We start from the raw sequence: 23,015 nt of genomic DNA, 5'->3' as shown, positions 1-23,015 counted from the left end.
AATTTCAGGAAATACTGACTTATTGATCTTTTCTTTCAAATTTTCAAGCAAATGTTATTTCATATAAAGCCAACAGAACTTAGGAATTAAAGCAGGAAGGAATAAGGTACTGGAGTCTACATCATTTTAAAGGATAAAGGGGTTTTTGGTGGATGATAGTAAGTCCATGTATACATCAAGAACTGATTCATTGGCTTGAAGGATTGCAGAAGGCTTTCAAATGCTGAAAAGATGGCTAGTCACCCAGCTGTCAAGGTCATGAGGAAAGAGGCACATACTTCAACTGGTGGAACCTTAAAAGTTTTTCAACATTTCTGGCAAAAAAGTTCAAGAGCTTGTAAGAAATCAGAGGATTACTTGACTTCCTGAGCCTTTACGAGAAGCTGCGTGGTGAGCAATTAAACGGGCTTTATTCTTTTCCTGAAAACTTCCAAGGCAAGCAATTAAAGGCGCTGCAGAAAACCGTCTCTTGTAGCACTCCACCAGCCTGAATGTGTTTCCGTAAGTCCAAGCCACTGCTATGTGTAACACAAAACTGAAAGGTGGGTGAGAAAGGCATGGCTGTGTTTTAATTAGCTGCTGATTAACGTAGGTGCAGATTTATTTCTGGGCTGACTTTTGATCCCTAAATTCCTAAACAAAACAAACTGCTTAACATGTATGAAAATTGCAATTGAAACTTCAAATTAGAATGGCTCTTATACGTAAGCACGTGGATAGTTTAATGAAAACCACTGTAACTGCTTAAATACTTAAAGATAAGTCCACAGGTAAATGGTATGCCAGCTCAGGGCTGTGCATTTCTGAAATCAAAACACAAGTAGTCCGCTTGAACTAGAAAGTGACAGTCAAGGAAGGGAAGAACAGTACTGCAAGGAAGCCAAGTACGACATTCAGAAAGGTCTCCTACAGCAGTTATCTGAAGAAAACCGGACGTTTCCTGTTACCTCTGCATACAAAGTAGTAGGGTCTCCTATTGCATACACACTAGAGTTAGATTAATAAAATCATTTTCTGTTTGAATTGTAATACACTTAACTGTGATCCCAATTATTCTTCTGTTTACTTTAGCTGAGCACTGGCCAATAAGTTACCGCAAGAATCTTCATTAAATCAGCCACATTCAGTTGAATATTCAGAACACAGAAAATGAAGACTGAATTTGAAATGAGGGTCTCTGTGCCGGCCATGAAGCATTGCAGCAAACCCTTACTCAGGAGTGCATCCAAATCCAATGATGTCAGCAGAGGTGCCTCAGTGAGAGAGAACTTGAGCCCACTTACGCAAAGAGTAAAAAATGCCATCCAGGCTGCGTATCCAATTACAACGACGACAGTAAATTGCTCTGAACAAATTCGAGTCCACAGGTTAATTGGAGTAAACAAATTGAAAGAGAAAAGGCTGAATTTGTAATAAAACAATCATTGTAAGATTGGAAAATAACTTAGCAAGACCCTGAACTCTGACTAACTGCTTGAAAAAATGCAGTAAAACTCTTCAGTGTCTTGAATACCATTAATTGTCCGTTTGGAAGAATACCAGCTCAGGGCTTGGAAGATCTGTGCACTATCAGCCTGCAGCTTTTCATCTATTTTTGAGCAGGCGTGAGTAAATTAGGAATAGGCACTTAACTGGCTGCTGTGAGGATACTTTAAAACTTGGGAAGTATGCTATAATATGATAGTAGAACTCTGTGCAACAGGTATGTCATAGTGATGTTTCTTTTTGGAAATTTACTTGCTGATGTAGGATTTTTATGACTCATGCAAATACAAAAAAACCCCCCACCTAATAAAAATATTACAGCTATCAATAACAATACTAAAGCATGTCAGTAATTTTCCTGAAATTATGATTCAATAAAGTTGCAATTTTTAACATTAAAGTTGCGCTTAGAAACGTTCAGCTTCCAGCTTCACTGGAAAACAATTTCTGCTAAGGGAAAATGCAAGTGAGGATCCTGCTTTTGCCTGCCTAGGAAGCTTCTGTAGGGTTCGTTTCCTGCTTACAAAGAATATGCGAGTCTAAAGTAAAAAATGCTTTTAAGACATGAAATCATTCATAAGGATTTCCATTTTCTAGCCAGCACTAATAATACTACTAAACTATAAATGGATTCACAATTATTTGTAACATAATCAGGGCTGAGATGCTGGTTAATGTTAAGTTTTGAAGAAATCCTGGCTCTGTCATGCTCTGGCAAAGCTCACGGAGCCGAGCACATTTTGAAGAGCTTATTTCTAACTGGTGGCATTGATTTTAACAACTGCACAGTTATCCTGACCTTATTTAAAAGCTGCTGACATTCCCTTTACTCTTACAGAGCGTATATTTGTGTGGTAAGAAAGCAAAGGTTTACATTCTCAGCCAGTGCAGTAGCAGTTGCATTGAGAACGGGGCAGATTTACACCGGCGGAGGCACTGGCTTATAAGCTTTGCAGATGTTTAATGCAGCCCTCAGGAATTTTTTACTTTCTGCAGCAAATAAGCCCACTAATATCATAATAGTTCAATATGGCCAGTAGATATCAATTCTCCTGAAAGTCTGGTGATACAAAAAGTGTTTTTTAAATCTATGTCTGAAGATAGTCAATATCTTAAAAAAGTAGAGCTTTTTGTGAAAAGTGAAATTGATCTTTCTTCAAAATCACGTAAATCATAAACGTTTGGTTTACCCACCACAGTCATTCCTAATACATCCCAAGAGTTCTGTAAATAAGAAAATTGGTTTTGATGATCTAGGGAGGTGGTATAGCGAGAACTGACAAATCCATACTAAAGCTAAATGTCTCCTACAGTCTTAGGTGTGGAGTTGTTAATATGGTCACTTTCACATGACGAATTACTGATAAAAGATTCATTAAACCATTATCAACCATAATAATATATTTTTAAAATATTAGGCGTTAATTAGAGAGTCACACAGAACAAGGCAGGAAGGAATTGTAAGAGGACATATAAAGTCCATCTCTCTCTCCCAAGGTTGCACCAAGTACATCCACTACAATCTGAATAATATAGACAAGAAAATAAAACTTAATGGGTAAAATATAAAAAGGGAAGATTAGTAGATCAAGTTCTAGTTCCATTTTAATGCACATTTCAGTAGCAATTAATTAGATTTCTGTAAGCTTCAGTTTCCTAGTCTAATAACAAGTTGGATTTACGGACAACAATACAATAGGAAGATTTCCATTCAGTTTGCTAAGCGTGGTAGACTGAGTTCACTGGAATCGGACCATAATGTGATCTACCATTTTATTTCATTTGCCAGAATTTCATGTTATTGATATTATGCTCCTCTCAAACCAGCACCTGTTCTTGAGCTGGGCCAGAAAAGTTCTCCCTGTAAGACCATGCTATTTCCTGCTGTCTGCCAACCTCTATTCCATAGCCTCAGAGACATGCACGCCCCGAGGTGTCTTTCACACATAGTCACCAGGCTGGCTGTATAACCAGCCGCATGCCCTGGGGCCTAATGGACTTCAATAATCAGTGATGAGCTTCATGAAACCCTGATGTGTCATAGCCAGCATTCCCACAGCACAATGAAAAAAATCCTGGAACGAGGATTTTTTTTCTTGTCTTATTTGGTGCAAGAAAATAACTGCATTAGAAAATAAGGTATTCAGCTTTCAGGTGAGAACCTTTCTATAAAATGTATATTCGCTGCTGCACTGTGACAACACTGCAGTGAAGCATAAGAGTTTGCAAACTAACGTGCACGCAAGCTGTGAGCTGCTTTTGTAGCCTTGAAACTTGTAATGTGTAATACTTATTTTCACAGTAGGTTTCAGAAATATGGATGGCTTAATTACAGCTTTAAATAATTAAATTGCTTAATCATACTGACAGATAAAGCACCTGAAAGCCCTGATTATGTACTGTAGTTGCAGCATGTCTTTGTGCTGCCATGCTGTAACTTCAATGTGTCTTAGTAAATTAGATCCATAGTTCGTTCACGATGAAATAATTCTATTATAATCCACCTTTCTTGTTGCTAAATTGCATCAAGCAAGCATGTCAGTTCAGTAACACTTGATGACTACAGTTAGGCAGCACTCTATATTTTTTAACTGTGTAACTAGAAAGCTGCTCAGTTATGCATTTTTACATAATTGTTCATCACGTGCTTAAACATATGCATTTCTAGGCTTTGCTATTGCCAAGAGACTATCCAGATGTGGAAAGTAAATCAATGGAAAAACAACACCATACTTTCTTCCTGAACTGCGGACATCCAGAAACCTGGATTAAACAGCTGGAATAAACAGCTCATGCACATCGATAAATGAATTTCTATTTATTGATAACACACGCTGTTTATCTCCTAACCTGCGTTTGGAAGGATACAGATGTCAGTCCTACCTTTGTGAAACCCTTCAAAGACCACCTGAATACTCCAAAGCCAACCTGCTTTTCTTGAAAGATAAACAACATCGAGGCCCTAGGAAATTGCCCAAGTAACAGATCTTGCTCTTCAGCAACATTTTCAAAACAGTTTGTGCATGTTTTGTACAAACTCTGGTGGCATAACGGAAAAATCAGGGACGGTGTAAAATATAAATATTAAAAATAGCCAATAAATAAGGAAACAAATGTGACTATTCACCTGCACATGCATAGCTTGATTGGGAATTTCTGTTCTAGGCTTTATATTTCTAGAGTCCCCAGAGTACTGCAGAAACAAGGCAAGTTAACAGACACTTTAATCCAGCTTATTTAGGCATATTAATAACTCCATACCGAGATATTCTGTATGTAAGAAATGAAATTGATTTGGGGGCCTTCCCACAGTAAGCTTTAAGAGCGTAATACTTCTCATTATTTCATGGTGCTATAGCCAGTTTTAAATTCTTTTTCATTCCATACAGAATTTCTTTCCCCTTTTTTTTTTCTCTGATTTGATTTGAGCGAAAAAATGGGTGTCTCAGGGTCTAAAGGGCTTTCTGGTTGCAACAGTTCTAACTTCCCTAGGTAACGAGCATAACTACGTATGTGAATAACCGTTTCTCATGTAAGAGCTGAAAGACAACACATAATAGGTATCATTTTCAGAAGAGTCGACCTAGCTCATCTTAAGTCTTTGGGAACAGTAGGCCAGCACGAACAGGTTTGAAAACCCTATACCATTATAATAAAACCATCACAGTCAGAAAAATGAGAAAACTGCAAAATGCAGAATGCAAATACACAGAAACTTGTCCAAATAATTTCAAGTAAATGCAAATAGATAAATTATAAATTATTTCCTGCAGGCAGCTTGGTTGCTCCTTAAGGGTCATAGAAGTTTTACAGAAGCGCACAACAGTCACTGCATTTCACACTGGTCTGGACTGCAGAAATCACAAACGCCCAAAACCAGGCCAATTTATAGGGAATACTTCAGAGCTGGCCCAAAGGAAATTTTATATGTCATAAAGCAAGTTCTTGCCAGCCACTGTGATTTTTTTGTCAAGATTTTGTTATTAGCAGTGATATTGCAGTTGCATTAAAAATATATATTAAACAAGCTTCTTTCCGTTGGAGTCTCAAAGAATATTTTCAGCATTTATCAGCACTGCTGACTCATCCTTGTGCTAGCAAAAAAATATTTTGAAGCAAGATGCTGAATAAAAAATTATCAAAATAGCATTTAAAGATGGAAACTGGTAAATAATCTGTGTCAGAACAGACAGGGCTATCATGTAAGACACGTGGGGTGCCGTGGATGCTGCAAAGACTTTTTAAGTCCTGGAATTATTTCATCTCTGTTGCAGGACTAGTATGATTCATTTATCATTTGTCTCTTACTGGCTCTGTAGGAAAACACCTGACTTACATCTTTATGTAGTTTTATTAAAGATGTATGCATAGAGCAGTGCAGGTCTGCATAGCAATTTGTAAAATAAGTGATTAAGAGCGTAAGAAACTCTTCTGAGCTTCAAGTAAAAATGAACAACTAAACTCCATCACAAAAAAGAAGGTTAACTTTCAGTAGGGCATCATGTTGGAAAGCACGGGACTGACAAGCCTGAGGCCTTTTATCTAGAGGTGAAATTCAGTGCATAGAGACGATGAAAGCTTGCGCCAGCCTATCATCTCCTCCGTGTACCCTGAACCTCTAGGACTGAGAATACTAGGTACTTTCCATAAATATCCACTCGTTTTCTTTCTGAGCCTCTCAAGAAGGAGGCCACTAGGGCTTTCATAATGTGAATGACTGTCTTCTCAAAACTGGGTGCACTCAACTAACCAATTTCTAAAATTCCAGCATAGAAGAACAACTTTTGCTCATAAATGCTGTAATTTAATGAAAAAAGCTAATTTAACTAGGAAAAGGTCCAGATACCAAATCCCTTTCATTTTGCCCTCTTACCATGTAACATACATTTCTTCAGAAGTCCTGCTCTATCATGTCCTTGCACAGCAGCTTATTTTAAAAAGTAAACGGGAATGAAGAGCTTGACTGGACAAGACTGCCTTCTGCAGGCAGAAGACCCTATTGTGTGCGGTCAGTGGTTAAATGAAAATGGAGGCCTTGCCTGGATCCTTCATCATCTATGTGCACACACAGAGATCGAATGCATCATATTCAGATTTATCTAAACCTCTTTCTCTAGTTCCTATTATGAAAGTAATTGTTTGGGGCTTTTCCACAATGAAAAGCACTGCAGGCTTATTTCGGATTATTCAAAGCAATTTATCTCATCTTAGAAAAGAAACAATAACTTTCTGCATGTTTATCTATTTTTTGCTGGCTTAGAATGACTCCAGATCACGCAGTGCATTCCCTGTTTTTAAGGGGATCAATACCGATTTTGCCTGTTGGCTGGAAGGCTATTTTCAGGGTGATAACATGGGTATAAAACAGAAAATAATTTCCCATTGTGAATAAAAACAAGTACACAAAAAAAATGTTCATCCCTGGCTAAGATCCCTTCTCCCACTCAAAAAAGTGTTCCTCTTCTGTTGATTCAGGGGAAGGAAAAATACCTCTTGGCTTGACTATCCTCAATATTAGTATGAGAAATGGAATATCCATAACGAACGGAGTGTGAAATACACCGTGCATTGTCCTATTTAATGTTATGTTTTCCACTGTCACCAAAGGCTTGAATGCCTCGGTTCATTATTCAAACTATTATTTTGATTTGGTTCTGTGTGGGCTACAGAAAACAACAGTTAAAATGGACGGAAATTGAGGGAGAGAGTTCTCATTATATTAACCAGAAATGGGGAATACACAAGAAATGTCACTTCTTATAGCAGAAATTCGAGGATCAAAGAGGCTTTTCCTGCAGATGACAATGAGAGGAGGGGGCACGAGTTCGAACCTTTAGAACAGAGTTGCTAACAGAGCTCCCTGAAGTGCTTTTGGAAATATCTTTGCATTGAAAGAAAACGAAGTGAGAAGACCTGATTTTTATTTTTTTTTAACAACTCTAGGGTGAAATTCTGCCCTTGTTAAAATCAATGAACACTTTCCCACTGATTTCAAGAGAACTCCATTTCTAATATACACAATCTTATTAGGAACTGATCTCTTTTGCAGTCCTGGTATACTTGCATCAAGGAATTTGACAAGGCTGGACACAGCACCAGCGGCTGAAGGGAGACATGACCGGAGATGTAAGCTAAGAAGTTCACCAACTCCCAAGTCTCCAAGGGTACTTTTGTGCTGTATGGAGCTCAGGAAGCTCAGGCCCCTACCACGCCCATTCCACATGCAGTTATTCCCTGTGAGCAAGAGGAGGCTGTACAATCTGATCATTTTCTTAAAACCAGTCATGTGTCCATAAGATGAGCATATAGGCATATGATATCCCTTCCCAACAGAGGGGAACCCTAACATAAATCATCACCGCTTTCTAAGAAAAACAAACAGTTTTTGTATTTCATATGTTATTTTCAGATGGCCCAAATTTATATTTGGCTGCCTAAATCATTCACTTAAAACCACATCTATGTTCCTATCCATGTGAGACAATTGGATGATGATTTAGGTGCCTTTTACTGTAGTGACAAAACTTTTTGTAATAAGTGCTCAGGTTTGAAGAGTGTCTTATAGTTAAGTATGAGAAAATAAATGATAAAAAAGTTGACAAACACATCATGATACTCAATTTAAACCTTTGCATTGGAAACTCAGAAAAAAGGTCACGATTCTGAAACAAAGGAAACACCTGCACTTCCAAGGAAATGGGAATAAGTAAAAGGAAGGAACCACCTCTAATTGGGCAGCTATTGCGGTTGTTTGGGAAAACCACGCAGGTTTTATTACCCAGCATGCATTAGAGACTGGACACTGATTTTCTTTAACATGGTTCTTTCCATACCTTTTCTTCCAGATTACTACTAATGGATTCTTTCACAACTCAGATGGTTAATTTCCAAAAGGACAAAAGTGGGGGGAAAAACCAAACTATATCAGTTTCTTTTTTTCCTGTGTTTCTTATAAGCAATAAGGATACCTTCAGTTTAAAGTCTCTTACCTCTGATCGTTAGCACTTTTACAGATATACTCATCTCGTGTTAGCAGTTCAATACTAAAGGGACATATGCCCAGGGTTATGGCACTTGAGCTCATGCATCCTCAGCACAATAAGCAAAAAAGTAGCCTAGCAAAGTCCATTAATTTTAATGTAACAGATAGGGCTAAATACACTGAACGCCATACTGAAAATAAACCCTTAGGTCTACGAACTAACTTAAAGACACAATCTTCCCAGAGCTAACTTGGCAGCCACTACTACGTGGAGGTTTCAGACGCTTGCTATGCATGACAGCTACGATGGCTGCGTTGTATCGCAAGGCTTCGGATGCACTGCTCAGGCGTAGCTATATAAAATGTTACGTGACTCCTTGTGTTCAGCCACGAACGGAGGCTGCAACTAAGATGTGTGCCACACCCACCCGCCACAGAAACGAGATCTAGAGAATTAAATTAAATTTGGAATGACAATACGCTCACATTCTTGGCCAGTGCCTTGAAAGAATGAGTAGTCTTGTGGACTAGGTAGAGCCCAAAGCAGCTGGTATAATAAATTTTACTACTCTGCAGTAAGAATGATAAACGATTTCACTAGTTTATGCTTCACCGTATTCCAAGGTCACCGCATTCCTCTCAGCAAAAACAAGCTACAGATTGTTGTCGCAATCATAAAGCGAGCTCAGCAATAAAGTACTCCGCCACATTGTACTCTGCTATGGCTGTGCTTGGTACCAGCCCTTGAACTGTCTTCCAGAGTCATATATGCAATACCATCTACAGCATCCCGTATCATAGTGCAGTGCAGACGGTGAGGAACTGAGCAACTGTTAGATACAGCTTAATTCCCATGCTTTTCTTAAAAAAACAAGGACTCTGAGGATATGCCACTACAGAACGAACAGTTCTGAAGGTGAGATTTCCAGAGGTATTTCAGTATCTAAGTACGCAAATAATCACCTGGTAGGATTTTCAGAAGTGTCTAGAGCACTTCATCTACTTCTGAAAATCTAGCCCTAGCTTCTTTTCATACTGAGATCCAGGGGAGTTTGTAGCGGGATGCTAACTTGCTTTTTGATGTAGTTTTAAAGCATCCTGTGCTTTCTAAGGTAGACCATTCTAGGTAGATAGTTAGAAGCTGGCATAATTTTACTACTTTGAAGTGAAAATTTCTGACTGCCTTGTCTTTGAAACCATGCAAGTTCCTTACCAGCCCATTATTCACATATGTTCTATTTTCAGTTTCTTGTAATTTACTCTACCATATACGGCAGATGGGAGCACTGAAGAAGAGGTAAAGAAGCGATCTTTACCAGGTCCCTTCATGACAAAACTTACAACAGTATCACCGTGACAATAAAAACTAATCATCATGGAAGTCTGGCCATACAACCCATAACAAACGTTATTTATACTTTAATCTTACATTCTTTTTCAGCTAGAAAGAGCAGTTGAAAATATACTGTGGGAATCAATTGATAGTAGCTGAATGAAAGGAAGTGAGTGATGTGACCTAAAAAATCTTTCCTGTCTCTAGTTTCCATCGTATGGGAGTTTTCAATAGTAGTTAGGAAGGTGCTCCCTTCGGTGCCCAACTGCAGCTCAACTTTTCTGTGGTGCTAGAATTTGGGAGCATATTTTAGATTACACAAATGACTGTCGGCAGACAATGAAATATACAGTTTAGAACCAAACAGTAGAAATGAAAAGAGTTAATGTGTCAAGCACTACTTTGGAATGCCTTTAGTATATGCTCTTGCTGAGATGGCTTCAACAAAATAACTTCTCTCCAGAAACAACTCAGAGTACAATTGATTGAATCCCAAAATATCCCCGAGGACTTTTTCAGTCATCCCTAGTTGAAATCTTGGGTTCCTCTAGGATTTACATCACAAACAATGAGTTCCTGTCACCAGATATTTGGGATTCTACTTAAATGTCAGCTGAAGATGTGAAAAGTTGTCTGCTGGTGCAAATCCCCTAGGTTTATTAATTTCAGACAAAATCTGTAGACTTGCCCAAGGTATTCTTTATCCCTTGTTAGAGAAAAAATAGCACTTGTACTTAACTAGTTAGATACACACATTCTTCGCATGTTGTTTTGAAACAATGCATCCCCAAATTCATACAAATTTCCCAAATCAACAAATCATCCAGATGTAGATTTCTGAGATGAGCAGCATGTTCTGCAAGGAAATAATGCTGTCAAATCAGAAATACAAAGAGTATATGTTGCTCATCAATAACATGGATGCTAACCAAATTCCAGTGCAAGGCTAATCACACACAAAAATTTGCTTGATACGAAAAAACAATAGTTGAGGATACACTGTCTTTTTTGTGATATAAGAAAGAAAAGAAAATCGGGAAGATGTTAGCATTCCTGTACTTTCCAGTTTATGCCATTTTTCCTGTGTATTTTCAAAAGTATGGAAATGATGTGGAGAAAGTAGAGTAAGAATAAAGTAATTGTAGACGGCAATAGAGACAAAAAAGTTCTTTCACACAATCAAATACATCCCCCGTCAATGGAAAATTACCTTTGACAGTGCATTTTTCCAGTATTTTGTCATGGCTAAGTTACAAGCGTTACACACAAATTTCATTTCTTGAGAGGACATTGGTCCTTTCTCATTGTAAGGATATAGAAGAGAAGTTGATTGCATTCAACTTTCAGAGACAAAATACTTTACCTAAACTTTGTATTATCATTAATTTAGATGCTTAATATACAGTTCAGAAATACAAATCCATCTCCAGCACCCAGAACAGCATTATCTGAGGTGACACCCATTACTCATTACTTGCAATCTTCAATACAATTTAATGTAAATTTACCCCTTTCTAGACACTGTAAGATTTCATATCAAGTACAGCAGAAACCGATTCCAAACTGGTTAATGGAAATGAAAAGCAAGTGCTGTGATCATCACATGGTTTCTTACCACATTCATCTGATAATCATGACAAAGATCATCTTTTTATATGCATTTTGAAGGTGAATTAGGAAAGTAACCGTTCCTATATCTACATCTTCAATACCATAGTTTGGACTCAAAGACATGAAGAAACCTGCTGTGAGAAAATGCTACTTTGCTGAAGTCTGTTTTCTTTCATCTAAATGATTCTTATCCTGCTTAGAATTAATAAATCTATGAAAGGCAACTCATCTCTTTTATGATAATTTCCTTCCGATATACTCTTCATAATAAGGAGAAATTACATACAGCACAGCAGATGAAAGTAAAAGTCTGCAGATTAGATTTACAATCTATTACAAATGCCTTTCTGTGTGTCAGCATACTCTTTATTGAAAAGGTTTCCATCACTTCCATTGTGCTGATTAAGGAGATTTTTTTTAACGATAAATGGAAAACTTTTAGGGAACTATATGCAATGTCATGTCTCTATCCACTGCCAAAGGATATAAACCTCTACTTACTGTTTAAAATGACTCAATTAAAAAACCTACTGTATTAAATGACTCAACTAAGTTAACTTATCCATCCGTTTTATGTGGATCCCAATTAGAGCCATAACAGTTACAAGTTGCAACATAATTGCAATAGACTTCCGATTTCCCAAAGCAGTTACGCTAGAACTTGGGTTGTTCTCTCATTTCTAAAGAGGATGAAGAGAAGGACGGGTCACAGGTAAGAGAAAACCACAGGTACCTGATCCAGTTTCCAGTGGAACTCCGCAGGACGGAAGGTGTCAGCCTGATCAAAGTCTTTGCGCAACAGAAACACTAATCGGCAGTTGTGCACGTACAGGGCATAGTGATGTCGGTTCATCTCTGAAAGGAGGGACCAAAAAGATCAGTGATCTGAACTATCACCAACACTTCTGTTTAGGTGAATGTGTTTGAAAGCAATATACACCTAAAAGACAGAACCCAACCAAATAAAAAGCCCCAAAAGAACTGACTTTTCTCAGTATCATGGATCATTATGGTTCTCAGGGAAGCCACATACGGTAAGCATCTTCCCGAATTACGCCGTATTAGTTTCGTTTATGGAAGCGGTATGTCCAAACTAATTAATAAAATCCAAATCAATATTTAATCTAACTAGTTTCAATGAAGAATTAGAACTGTTTTTCCCAATCTAAATAATAAAAAAATTAAACTTAATTTAATTATTTTATCAACCAATTCTTATGAATTCCTACAGATGTGTTCACAGAGATTATCCAAGAAGAGAACCAGTGCTTGAAACTTAGGTAGACGCCAGTCCCCTCAATAAGCCATCAAGTCAGCAACGCTTAGAGTGGCACCACCCCAGCTTAGTAACGTTTTTTTCAGACCAAATTAACTGAGGAGAGATGGTAACGCTCTACTAACTTTGTTACGCCCTTTGCCAAACATTTCTTAATACACAGACTCGCCTGTCTTGTCAGAGTTGCAGAGGATAGTTTCTTTCTCAGCTCTTAATCCTGGACTAGGTCCATGTTTCATCCACAGAGTGATGGTGAATTGATCTGTTAAATTCTTTGGGACTATTCCATCTGGGATTTTGGCTCCTTGCTTTCCATCAAATTTAAAGATCATGTCATTGTTATCCATGAGAAGCCCAGCTGTCCAGTTAGCTGTTGCACTGGGAGACGGTAACAGGTCAATGGCACCTGAGGAAGCTCCTGCAAATGATATATAATGAATAACATGATGAGAGACTAACGAAAAAGCTGTGAAGATTAATTTAATATAGGCCAGTGATCTGATTCACACTCTTTAGATTATTTTTACTACCCGAATGGGTAGTAGCTTCACTGTTAAATCACATACATTATATAATACCAACCATAGTAAGCCAGTAAGAATTCTCTAGCTTTAATGTATTGCACAGAAAACTACAGAAATAAAGTTATCTTTCTTGAAGCTTCTCATAATTTTCTAAAATTCATTAATGGCATTTCTTCAGTTATTTCAAGAACTCCTAAGACTAAAACCAAATTCTCTACATCTAGCTGGGAAGCTTTACATCTTCCCTCCCTGACAGCATAGAGATATATGGTATGTGGGGATGATGTGTTGCAAAATACAGTACAGTGGGGATGAAGGTAGAACAAGTCTCCTAACGTCCAGTAGATAGCCATGGATAGTCACAATAAGGTTGGTATGAATGTCAATACATACAGAGTATTCACCCTAAAAGAGACAATATCACTTTAATGCCAGCTTCTGGCAGATATGTGATGGTTGTAACTCCATGTGTTCTTGCCCAATGATAGATCTAAGGCTTAAGTGGTACTCACAGTTCAGACTAGCCACCCCTCCACACCCAAAGGTAAATCATTAGCAAAGTGGCCCCCAGCTACACAGTATTTGTTTGTTAGAGTTAATTGGAAAAAAAAAACAGAAGTGGAAAACACTGTGGTGCCAAGATCTGACAAAATAGCACAATTCTTTACAGCTCTGTGTTTTCTTACAGCTTAACAACTGTCAGACACTTTTAAAAACATGTAATGAGCTACCCAGAGCCTTTACTTAGCTGGTGAAAGACAGCATTTAGCAGAAAGCATGCTTGCCAGAGTAAAAAGCACAAACAATCTTTGTATTCTTGTTGATGATTTGTCAAGTAAGAATATGGTGAACAAACCACAACTGAATAAAAAATCCCAAACTTGTAAGATATCCCGCCCTCCTTCAGCGTCCACGGAGAGAAAAAGATCTCAACTCTCTGCAGGAGTATAGAATTTTAAGCCAAGAAAGTGTGGAATTGTATCCTATGGATTTTTAAAAATGTATTATAATAATGATATGAAAACATTCATATCATTCAGTAACTGAATTTCTTAGACAATTCTCCAAAATTTATTACTGTAAAATTAGGTTATTTTGAAGTGAGAGTAATATCAAACCTAACACCTATATGTTTAGAATTGGAGCACAGAGACAAAGTGTATTTATTTTATAAATTCTGATTCTGGATAATACACCACAATGCATTGCTTAATACACAGATCTTATCAACAGGAATACATCAAACTCAATTTGTCCAGATGGCACAATTTGCGATAAATTTTCTTTTTTTTTTTTTTTTAATTCAAGCCACTGAAAAATAAAATTACTTGCACAGGACACAAGTAAACCCATAATTTTCTCAATCAATTTCCTTTTGTGTTAATTTTTATAGTCATTTTTTAAACTTACAGAAGGAACAGAAATCGCTTGCACCATGGTGTATATCAAAGGAAACATGCTTTTAAATGGGCACATGCTTATATTAGGTAAATTATGGGCTCAGAGAAGCAGCTTCATCCCTCACTCACTCTATCTACTCCGGCCATAAAAATTTGGAAAGATCTATTTTTTCCACTAGAATGAATCTGTGGGAAAACTCCAAAATGGAAGCCTCTCATACTGCTTGTTAAACTCCGATTCGGCAAGGTGCTTAAGTAAACTTAGTTTCCCAGCTTAAGGTCAGGCTTGTGTAAGAGCATTTGGGTAATCAGTACCAAGCTCAACAGGTTCTACTTTATCTGCCCATCTTTTTACGGAGATTTATGGGTTACTTTGGAGCCTCATCCTGTTAGCGCGTGCTAATCCTGCCCTGAGAACAACTACTGGATTATGTGCATGGGAGATTTAGCTGGAAGAAATCACACTGTTTCGATCCTAATAAATCCAACCAGCATCCGAAGCTGCTCAGGCATGTACATACACAGACCTGGAGCAATACCAACAGGATGTATCTGGAGGTGTTCCCAGAAGAGTCTTACCACGCTACTGGATCAGTGCCCTTCCAAAATGTAGGGGCTGATGCCCTTTTCTTCGAAAACGCTTCCAGAGTAATGCAGGAGCCACTGCATAAAGCACGGTTTTGGACCCCTGAGGTACCCCTTGCATATTAAAGTGCTTGTTTTCACAAGCAACTTACAGAGTTGGCCCCACCTCCTCTCCCCACCCTTCACGTTCGTACTGCAAACTTTGTGCCCGGTTAAGCACGTACTGATGCTGCTTGCTGAATTGGACCAGACTGTTGGCTTAGCTGGAAGCTAACCCTCCAAATAAAACCAAGCGCAAATTATTACTTTTCAATCAGATCAACAACTTTTTTTGAGCCTCCTGCAAAGCTACACAACCCAGGATAAAGGAGAGAGGGCAGGATCTACCCTCTTAGCTGGAGCATGGCCTTGAATCTGATACTCAGCATTTCCTTACTTCAGTTTCCCGTTTGCCGTATGTGAAAATTAGCAATCCCATTATTTTCTATTTTATCTACATTTAGAGGGAAAGAAGACAGCACCATAGTCATCTTTCCACCATATTCTAGGCCCCTTAACTGATTATTTTTTTTAGTGAGATTTACTCTGGATATGTTTTTGCAGCCCAAATTGTGTCTTTCATACATTCTTTATTTTTTATTATTGTCGGATGACAAGGTGAAAAAATGCTTACTAAAATGCTTTGAGGTGCAACACTAATAACTCCCTGACTTTAAAATGACTGAAGCGTAATTTAATCATTTAAACTGCCCACCTTGACCACCAAAGTGAGTACAAATCACTGGGTTATTGAAAGGCAGACTTAAACCATCAGTCATATAAAAAATGAATTTTAATGCACTGTCCTTAGCATCTGAATTCTCTAGATTTCCAACAGATAAATGAAGAAATGAGCACAGGATTTATAAACTGGATCCTTTATTATAGAGAGAGCATCTTGCATTTTACACGGCACACAAGAATATTTGTCTGTGATTGCTCAGTTCTGCACTCTGCAATCGCACAGTGCTTTACTGGTATAAAAAGTTTCAGAGTTTTCTTCCTTTTCAAAGAATTTGTTCATCCAACCATTAGATACAATAAGGTCATTTCTGGGAGAAAACTGATTTCCAGAAATAATTTAACCTGCTTTCATATGAGTTCTCTCTACATTAAGGGCGGTAATAAATACTAAATACCAAAGTGCAAGCTAGTCCAAATGCAATTCTGATGTAAAGTTCATTTTAATTTACAAGCTTTTTATCTAAGTCCTATTACAAGTTTCTACCCTACCTGTTCTTCTCTATGAAGATATGGAAACCTTGGACAAAAAAAATATTCCTTCAGCAGTGAGAATCTTTCCCCCATTTCCATATACTTTTTACATTCTATCTATTTTCTCAAGTGCTTTACATTCTGTTCCCTCACGGATGTGCTGAGTAAAAACTGGAGTTTTTACATCTGCCGACCTGTTCAAAGGCTGCCTGCAATGACTACAATGGCATTGACAGACCTGCTGAAATGTTTTTGATCATTCTGCTTTTCACCAGCTTAGGCCTACACATGGTGCAGACAATGAATTAAGATTGGACTAGTATTGGGAAACATCTAGTTTATTGAGGAGAAAAAGAGAAAAACTTGAAAGCCTCTTTCTACTGCTTAAGTGTCAGCAGGTAAGGCAGTCAAGCCACACTCCGTGAACTGAACCCCTTAGACTTTGCACAACCTTCCTCAACTAAGGAATTTTACGCCAGCAGAAGGAACCTACTTTCGGTCCTACACTTAAAATGATAATATTGTTGGATATAGTTGCTATTAGTGTTTTACGTCAATGTAACCGTTTGGTGGTTTAGATCTTGTACGTAGTGATCTGCTCTGAATGATTGTGCCATTTGCAGTTCAGGTCTGTAACAGGCATAAAGCAGTGTTCTTTTTGCTGCCAATACAGGTTCTTAGAGGAGGTAAAAGTACTTGGCTTTAGCTATAACATATTATTTTTATTCAAATGTTAGTATTTTATGAAATCAAGTCCCCGATAGGTCACACAGCCTTGCTCAACCTCTCAGGTTTAACGTCATTAACAGGATGAAGATGCATGCTGTTGGCAGATGGGTTTTCTCCTGCTTTTCTAGGATCCCAGTCACTTGGATAAAGATACAGGATTAAAATTATGATTGTTTCTGTAATCTTAACTAAGCAATTTTCAGGTTGAAAATATTCAGAATTTATGGGAATGCTACTACTCCCACTCACCTTTACCTCACTTTCCCAATCTCCACAGGTAATCGGTAATCGTTACTGCAAACTATTTTTCCCTGGGAATTGGCTCTCCATTTTTAATAATTTAGTAACACTGGCTGAAAATTTTCATTTACCAAATTATTTCTTAAAGGTTAGTGTATTGATCTTAATGTATCTGCAATGCTGTTGTGTGGTTATCAAAGCAAATGTAGGCCATACAGCAGAGCACCACAAACTAAAATCCATGCATTTAAATGGAAAAAAAAGTACATTTGCTACTGTAGCTTGGACAGGAGCCAGGTAGAGAGACATTTTGGAGAAGATGAAAATCAATGTTCCACACCACCAGGGCTTCAGATGAGGACGCTAAGAAGGCAGGATTTTAGAGGAGGAGGAGAGACATCAGATCTCAAAAGGCAAAAGACAAGTGGCTTAATGGTGGCCATTGCTTTGCCATACGCATAATCTTAAAGTCACGAAAATACAGCAGTGTTCAAGTATTTAATCTACCTTTCAAAATTAATTTGTATCTTTTAGACCAAGTTATCAAAAAGCAGAAAAGGGAAGAATATAATTAGGAAACCTTTCTCCACCAGGACACCTCTTCTCTGAAGTTCATGTTTCTTAAGTATTTTTGCTCAAATGATTGGCCCAAATGTTCCTTTACTTTGGTTTTACTCTGGCACAGTACTTAGCAGCATAACAGAAAGCTGAGTCAGGAAGACTGAAACACAAGATGGAGATTCAATTCTCATCAAATCCTATGGTCTTCCTACAATGGCAAATCTATACCTGAAATCTCACGACACTGTCACACCAGTATTAGTAGCAGAGGGAAGAAAGAGTGAGAAAGAGGTGGAATGAGGAAAGAGAGAAAATAGAGAAGGGAAGAGGAGCAAGGGAGAAAAAAATTAAAATGAAGCAGGGAGAAGGTATGAAAAAGAGTGAAAACAAATGGAAAAGAAGAATGGAGCACCAGTCAAATATTACCACTCCCTTCATTTTCATTGCTACAATCCAAAATGAACCAGCTGAGCTAAATCCACATATTGCATGCTTACAGGTCACAAGGAACTGGTGCTTTATCTGGAAAAATATTGTATCAACTGAAAGCCATATCCATACCACATAATTTCTGCAGAGATTTTTCCGAGTATGTTTCACGATCGCAGCCCTTTCCAATGTAATTGGTCTGTAATTCAATGGTGGTATGTATTGAGGAAACTGGTCCATCACACGTTTCTAGATGAATGCTGGGAAACAAAGGTATGCTGCCAGCACCGGGCTTGTATTCAATCCGTTTGTTCCAGTCTGGAAAAAACCAACAACAAAAAGATCCAAGGGTGATTACAAAAGGGAAGGGAGTTATATAATTTTAAATGACATATTGATCTCAAAGGTCACTGTCTAAGACAAAAATAAAAGTTCTTGAACTTGGCATCAAGAAGTTACTGTCCTAAAAAGATTGGGTTTTGCCTCTCTTCGTAAAGGAGTGTCAGGCTCAATTAGTAATACTACTGCTGCTAGAGTCACACAAGCACGGGGTACACACATATCCTGACAAGAAGTGCTAATGGGTGTCAGTTTGGATCTCCAATGTCCATGTCCTTGTGACAGACTACAAGCTAGCTCTACAGGGATGAGGCAGTTGGCTGCACTGAATTTGGTCAGATTTCATAGTTTTGTGATACAGAACAAATAACTCCAAGGACCAGGCTATATACATCAGTCTCACTGGACTGTGACCAAAAGCTAATATAACACATCTGTAGTGCCACTTCTTGTCTTCAAATGTCTTACTAATTTTTTGAAGTATTAATGACAGAAAGTTACAGCTGAAAGGACTACTCACGCTTTCAGCCAGATCTGACTAATCTGTGGTTTTGCATATGCAGATGTCTCACAGCCCACAACATTTAAACTATCACCTGCTTTAGGCAGCCATCCGGACATACCATATATACCACTATGCTTCTCAACTGAAGCATTTAATTTTTAAATCCAATTAATTATGGTGTTTGCAACCTGCTTCAGAGAAAACCCAAACAATCAGCATTAATTAAACACATGTATCTTTACAGTTTATCAGCTATCTTTACAGTTCGTATTTTCATAGAATCATAGAATGGTTTGGGTTGGAAGGGACCTTCGAAGACCACTTAGTCCAACCCCCCTGCCATAGGCAGGGACATCTTTCACTCGATCAGGTTGCTCAAAGCCCCATCCAATATGACCTTGAAGACCTGCAGTGACGGGGCATCCACACCTTGTCTGGGCAACCTGTTCCAGTATCTCACCATCCTTATAGTAAAGAATTTCTTCCTTATGTCCACTCTAAATCTACCCTGTTTCTGTTTAAAACTGTTACCTCTTGTCCTGTCACTACAGGCCTCAGTAAAAAGTTTCTCTCTGTCTTTCTTACAAGCCCCCTTTAAGTACTGAAAGGCCACAGTAAGGTCTCCCCGGAGCCTTCTCTTCTCTAGGCTGAACAACCCCAACTCTCTCAGCCTTTCTTCATAGGAGAGGTGTTCCAGCCCTTTGGCCATTTTTGTGGCCTCCTCTGGACCCGCTCCAACAGGTTCGTATCTTTCTCATACATTTTAGCCAACTCCAGCCAAGTTACCACGCAACATAAGTAAGAATGCCACATTAATACAGAGATGCAAATAGTTAATTATTCTGAAGTCACAAAACTAGTCAACTCTGCTACCTAATGTGTACATCTGTGTATGTGTAAAATTTGTCAAAAGAAGCACTCTTGTACACACAGCTGAAGTTTCACTGACTTTTTTTAGTCCTAGGTAAAAGAGGACTCCATAACTGGAAAAATTCTAGGTCCTGGCAGTCAATGAAATATCTTAAAGTAAATGGACAGACATTCTAAGTATCAGTGGAAGGAAAAGTAATTTTTTAAATATATATATGCATTTAGTAGGTGAAGGAGTTTGGTGGTTTTCAACAGACCTCATTTTCATAAAGCTTGAAAAAAGATGCTCTCTCCCACTATCTTAAATTGGATTAAAAATTTACAAGAAAATCTGAAGCAAACATTTTGAAACATAGAGCAATCATTAATCCAGAGTCCAGACAAAGGGGATAGGATGCTGGCAGTCACTGGTCTGCATTTCAAAATTCTCAGATTTTCTTCATGACTTTTAAACCAAATGGTCATCGTGTAGCATTTTGTTCTCAAGAGGAAGCTGAGACTTCATAGAACATTCTGAAAGTGTGTTTAGTATCTATTTTTACTAAAAACTTTAGGACTTGTACATCACTGACTAAAAGACAACTATGACTGCTATATTGCCTGTGCACACATCAGCTGAGTTGCTATTTTAGTAGTAATTTTCAGGTAATGTTATTCAGCCCATTCATTCCATATTTAGTTAGATTTGGTCTGCAGTATTGCATAATTTGTCTGCAATTGTAAACTTAAACAGTTCCCTTAGAATTTCAAGTACCATATAAGGAACATCATTACAATAACAGATTTCTGTTCCCTGTCCATTCCAGAAACTCGAGGTTAACATTTTTCCAAACAAGAGCAGCAAATTCTTTCAGACACTTAAGGTAAAAATAAAATAATTTGCTGGTTTGTATACATGCTAGTAATATACGAATTATTGATCTTTATACTCTCTTATTCACCAGTTAAAACATTATATTCCTTTACCCAAAAGGAAAAATAAAGAGGGTCTTGTATGTATTGAAACATTTCAGACTGTCTCAGCAGCTTTCAGGTTTCAGCCACATTTTCATTTCTCAGCTATATCAAATTAACTGGCACTCATGCAAAATACTCATTAGCGTATGTGAGATGTGACTGAATTATTAACTGTAACATATCTGCAACAGCACACTCGCCTCTAGTTATATGAAGAATGTCTTATAAAAAACACGCTATATAAAATGCCACTACTCACAAGGAAGAATAACGGAAGACCTCTGTTTCTGCCACATGAATGTCCCCTGGATTGGAAGAGGTGTTTCATTTCACAGTATTGCCTTTCAACTTGGCAAAAACAGTAATTTGTACCCAGAGATCATAAACCCTGAACGTTCTAAATCATCTGCATTTATCTCAGCTCTAAACTGTAAAACATCAACTAGATTTGAACTAGTGTCTTTGTACCTTGGTCCCCTGCAGCGTCATAGACCAATCCTCACCCTAAATCCCACTTCTTTCACTGACTTAGTGCAGATTTAGGAAGTCTGCCAAGGAGTCCCTCTCTGTGCAGAAGGCGTTGCCAGGCAGGCACGAGGCAATACTGGAGTATGATACAACCCCGTGATAGCAGGACAGTCCTTAAAGGTAGCAATAGCTCTGATACAAATCAACTGGCTTATTTATATAGTACCTGCCCCCACAGCATTTCAGCATCCCAGAGGTGTTGAAGCTGAGCCGAACACCCTCTTCATCTCACCACCAGTAAAGTTAGTAATGTTGGAAAGTGCATAGAGTTAGAACAAGCAACAAGAAGTGGTGACAGTGTGAAGAGCTTATTGTGAGAAAACCCCCTATCCTTCATTTAATCTTGAATGTGGTGAAGATCATTATTTTTCTTTCTCCCAGAATAACATCCTGTATTGGACACGTTCAAAAGATCAGCATCTTCCCCTCAGGAATGTGGTGACACTTTTCTGATTCCTCTAGAACTGACTCAGAGGACGAGTCTTACGTAACCTGAGTCTACAAAAGCCTCTGAATTTCATATATTTGAAAACTGTATCTTAAAACGTGACTCATGTCTAGGGTTATGTAAACAGTCAAAAGATACATAATCCCATCTGAAATGGGAGGTTGCACTAGATTAGCTAAACTCAGCCAACAAGGTTCCTCCTTTGACACGAACTGTCATGCGACAACACGACATTACAGTGCAAACTTAGAAAGGTCATCACTGTCTCCCCAGTAGCGGGGGGAAGACTAATCCCATGGGAAAAGCTTGAATAAAACTAGCCCTGTTTAGTCCTGCAGAAGACAGCCTTTCTTTGGATTTTTTTAATTCAACAGGCTTTTGCTTGCCAATTGTGGTATAAAGCTCTTCCAGACAATATAAGACACCCCCAGCTGGATTATACCAACAACATTAGAGTGTAAATATCACAATGTCAGGTTTGTGGTTCAGATTTCATCAATTATAAAACAACTATGTAAACATGGATCTCGATCCCTGAGATACTCAAACTATTCCAAGATCAACATGGATCAAACTTCAGTGACAGTTTGAGCCTTTAAAAGTAAATCCCAATGCACTGCATAAATTTTCCTTTTAACAGAAGGATAATGTAAAGACTTTCCTTGATCTCTATGCTTAACAGTTTTGTACATGACTCTCTTTCCTTGTGATCCATGTATTATATTTTAATTCACTTCTAATGCTTGATGACACTAAGAATGATTTAATCTCATTTTTCCTTGAAGGAGTACGGCACTCACATGTGCGGAGGAGGTATGACCTGATTCATGTCTCTTCCTACATGTGTGTGGCCATAAATTCTGGTTCCATCCCATGACATTAAAAATGACGGCAAGGTAATTAAAGACAATTTCAACACAACTCCTACCATGCCAGTGAAATGCAAAACTTCCCTCGTG

At 38.1% G+C, this 23,015-nt stretch overlaps 1 protein-coding gene across 1 annotated transcript in view; it reads right to left on the bottom strand.

The window, feature by feature from the left end:
• Positions 1-23,015, bottom strand: part of CLSTN2 (calsyntenin 2) — a 268,987-nt gene that overhangs the window by 51,956 nt on the left and 194,016 nt on the right. The window contains exons 7-9 of the mRNA XM_009325105.1: positions 18,542-18,727; positions 12,857-13,105; positions 12,145-12,266 (exon numbers count right to left, since the gene is read on the bottom strand). Coding sequence (XP_009323380.1) covers positions 12,145-12,266; positions 12,857-13,105; positions 18,542-18,727 — 557 coding nt within the window. The remainder of the gene's footprint in view (positions 1-12,144; positions 12,267-12,856; positions 13,106-18,541; positions 18,728-23,015) is intronic.

This window comes from Pygoscelis adeliae, unplaced genomic scaffold (genome assembly GCF_000699105.1).
Source record: "Pygoscelis adeliae isolate BGI_AS28 unplaced genomic scaffold, ASM69910v1 Scaffold155, whole genome shotgun sequence".
In the NCBI taxonomy this organism is placed as follows: domain Eukaryota; kingdom Metazoa; phylum Chordata; class Aves; order Sphenisciformes; family Spheniscidae; genus Pygoscelis; species Pygoscelis adeliae.
This window is presented reverse-complemented; position numbering and strand designations above follow the sequence as displayed.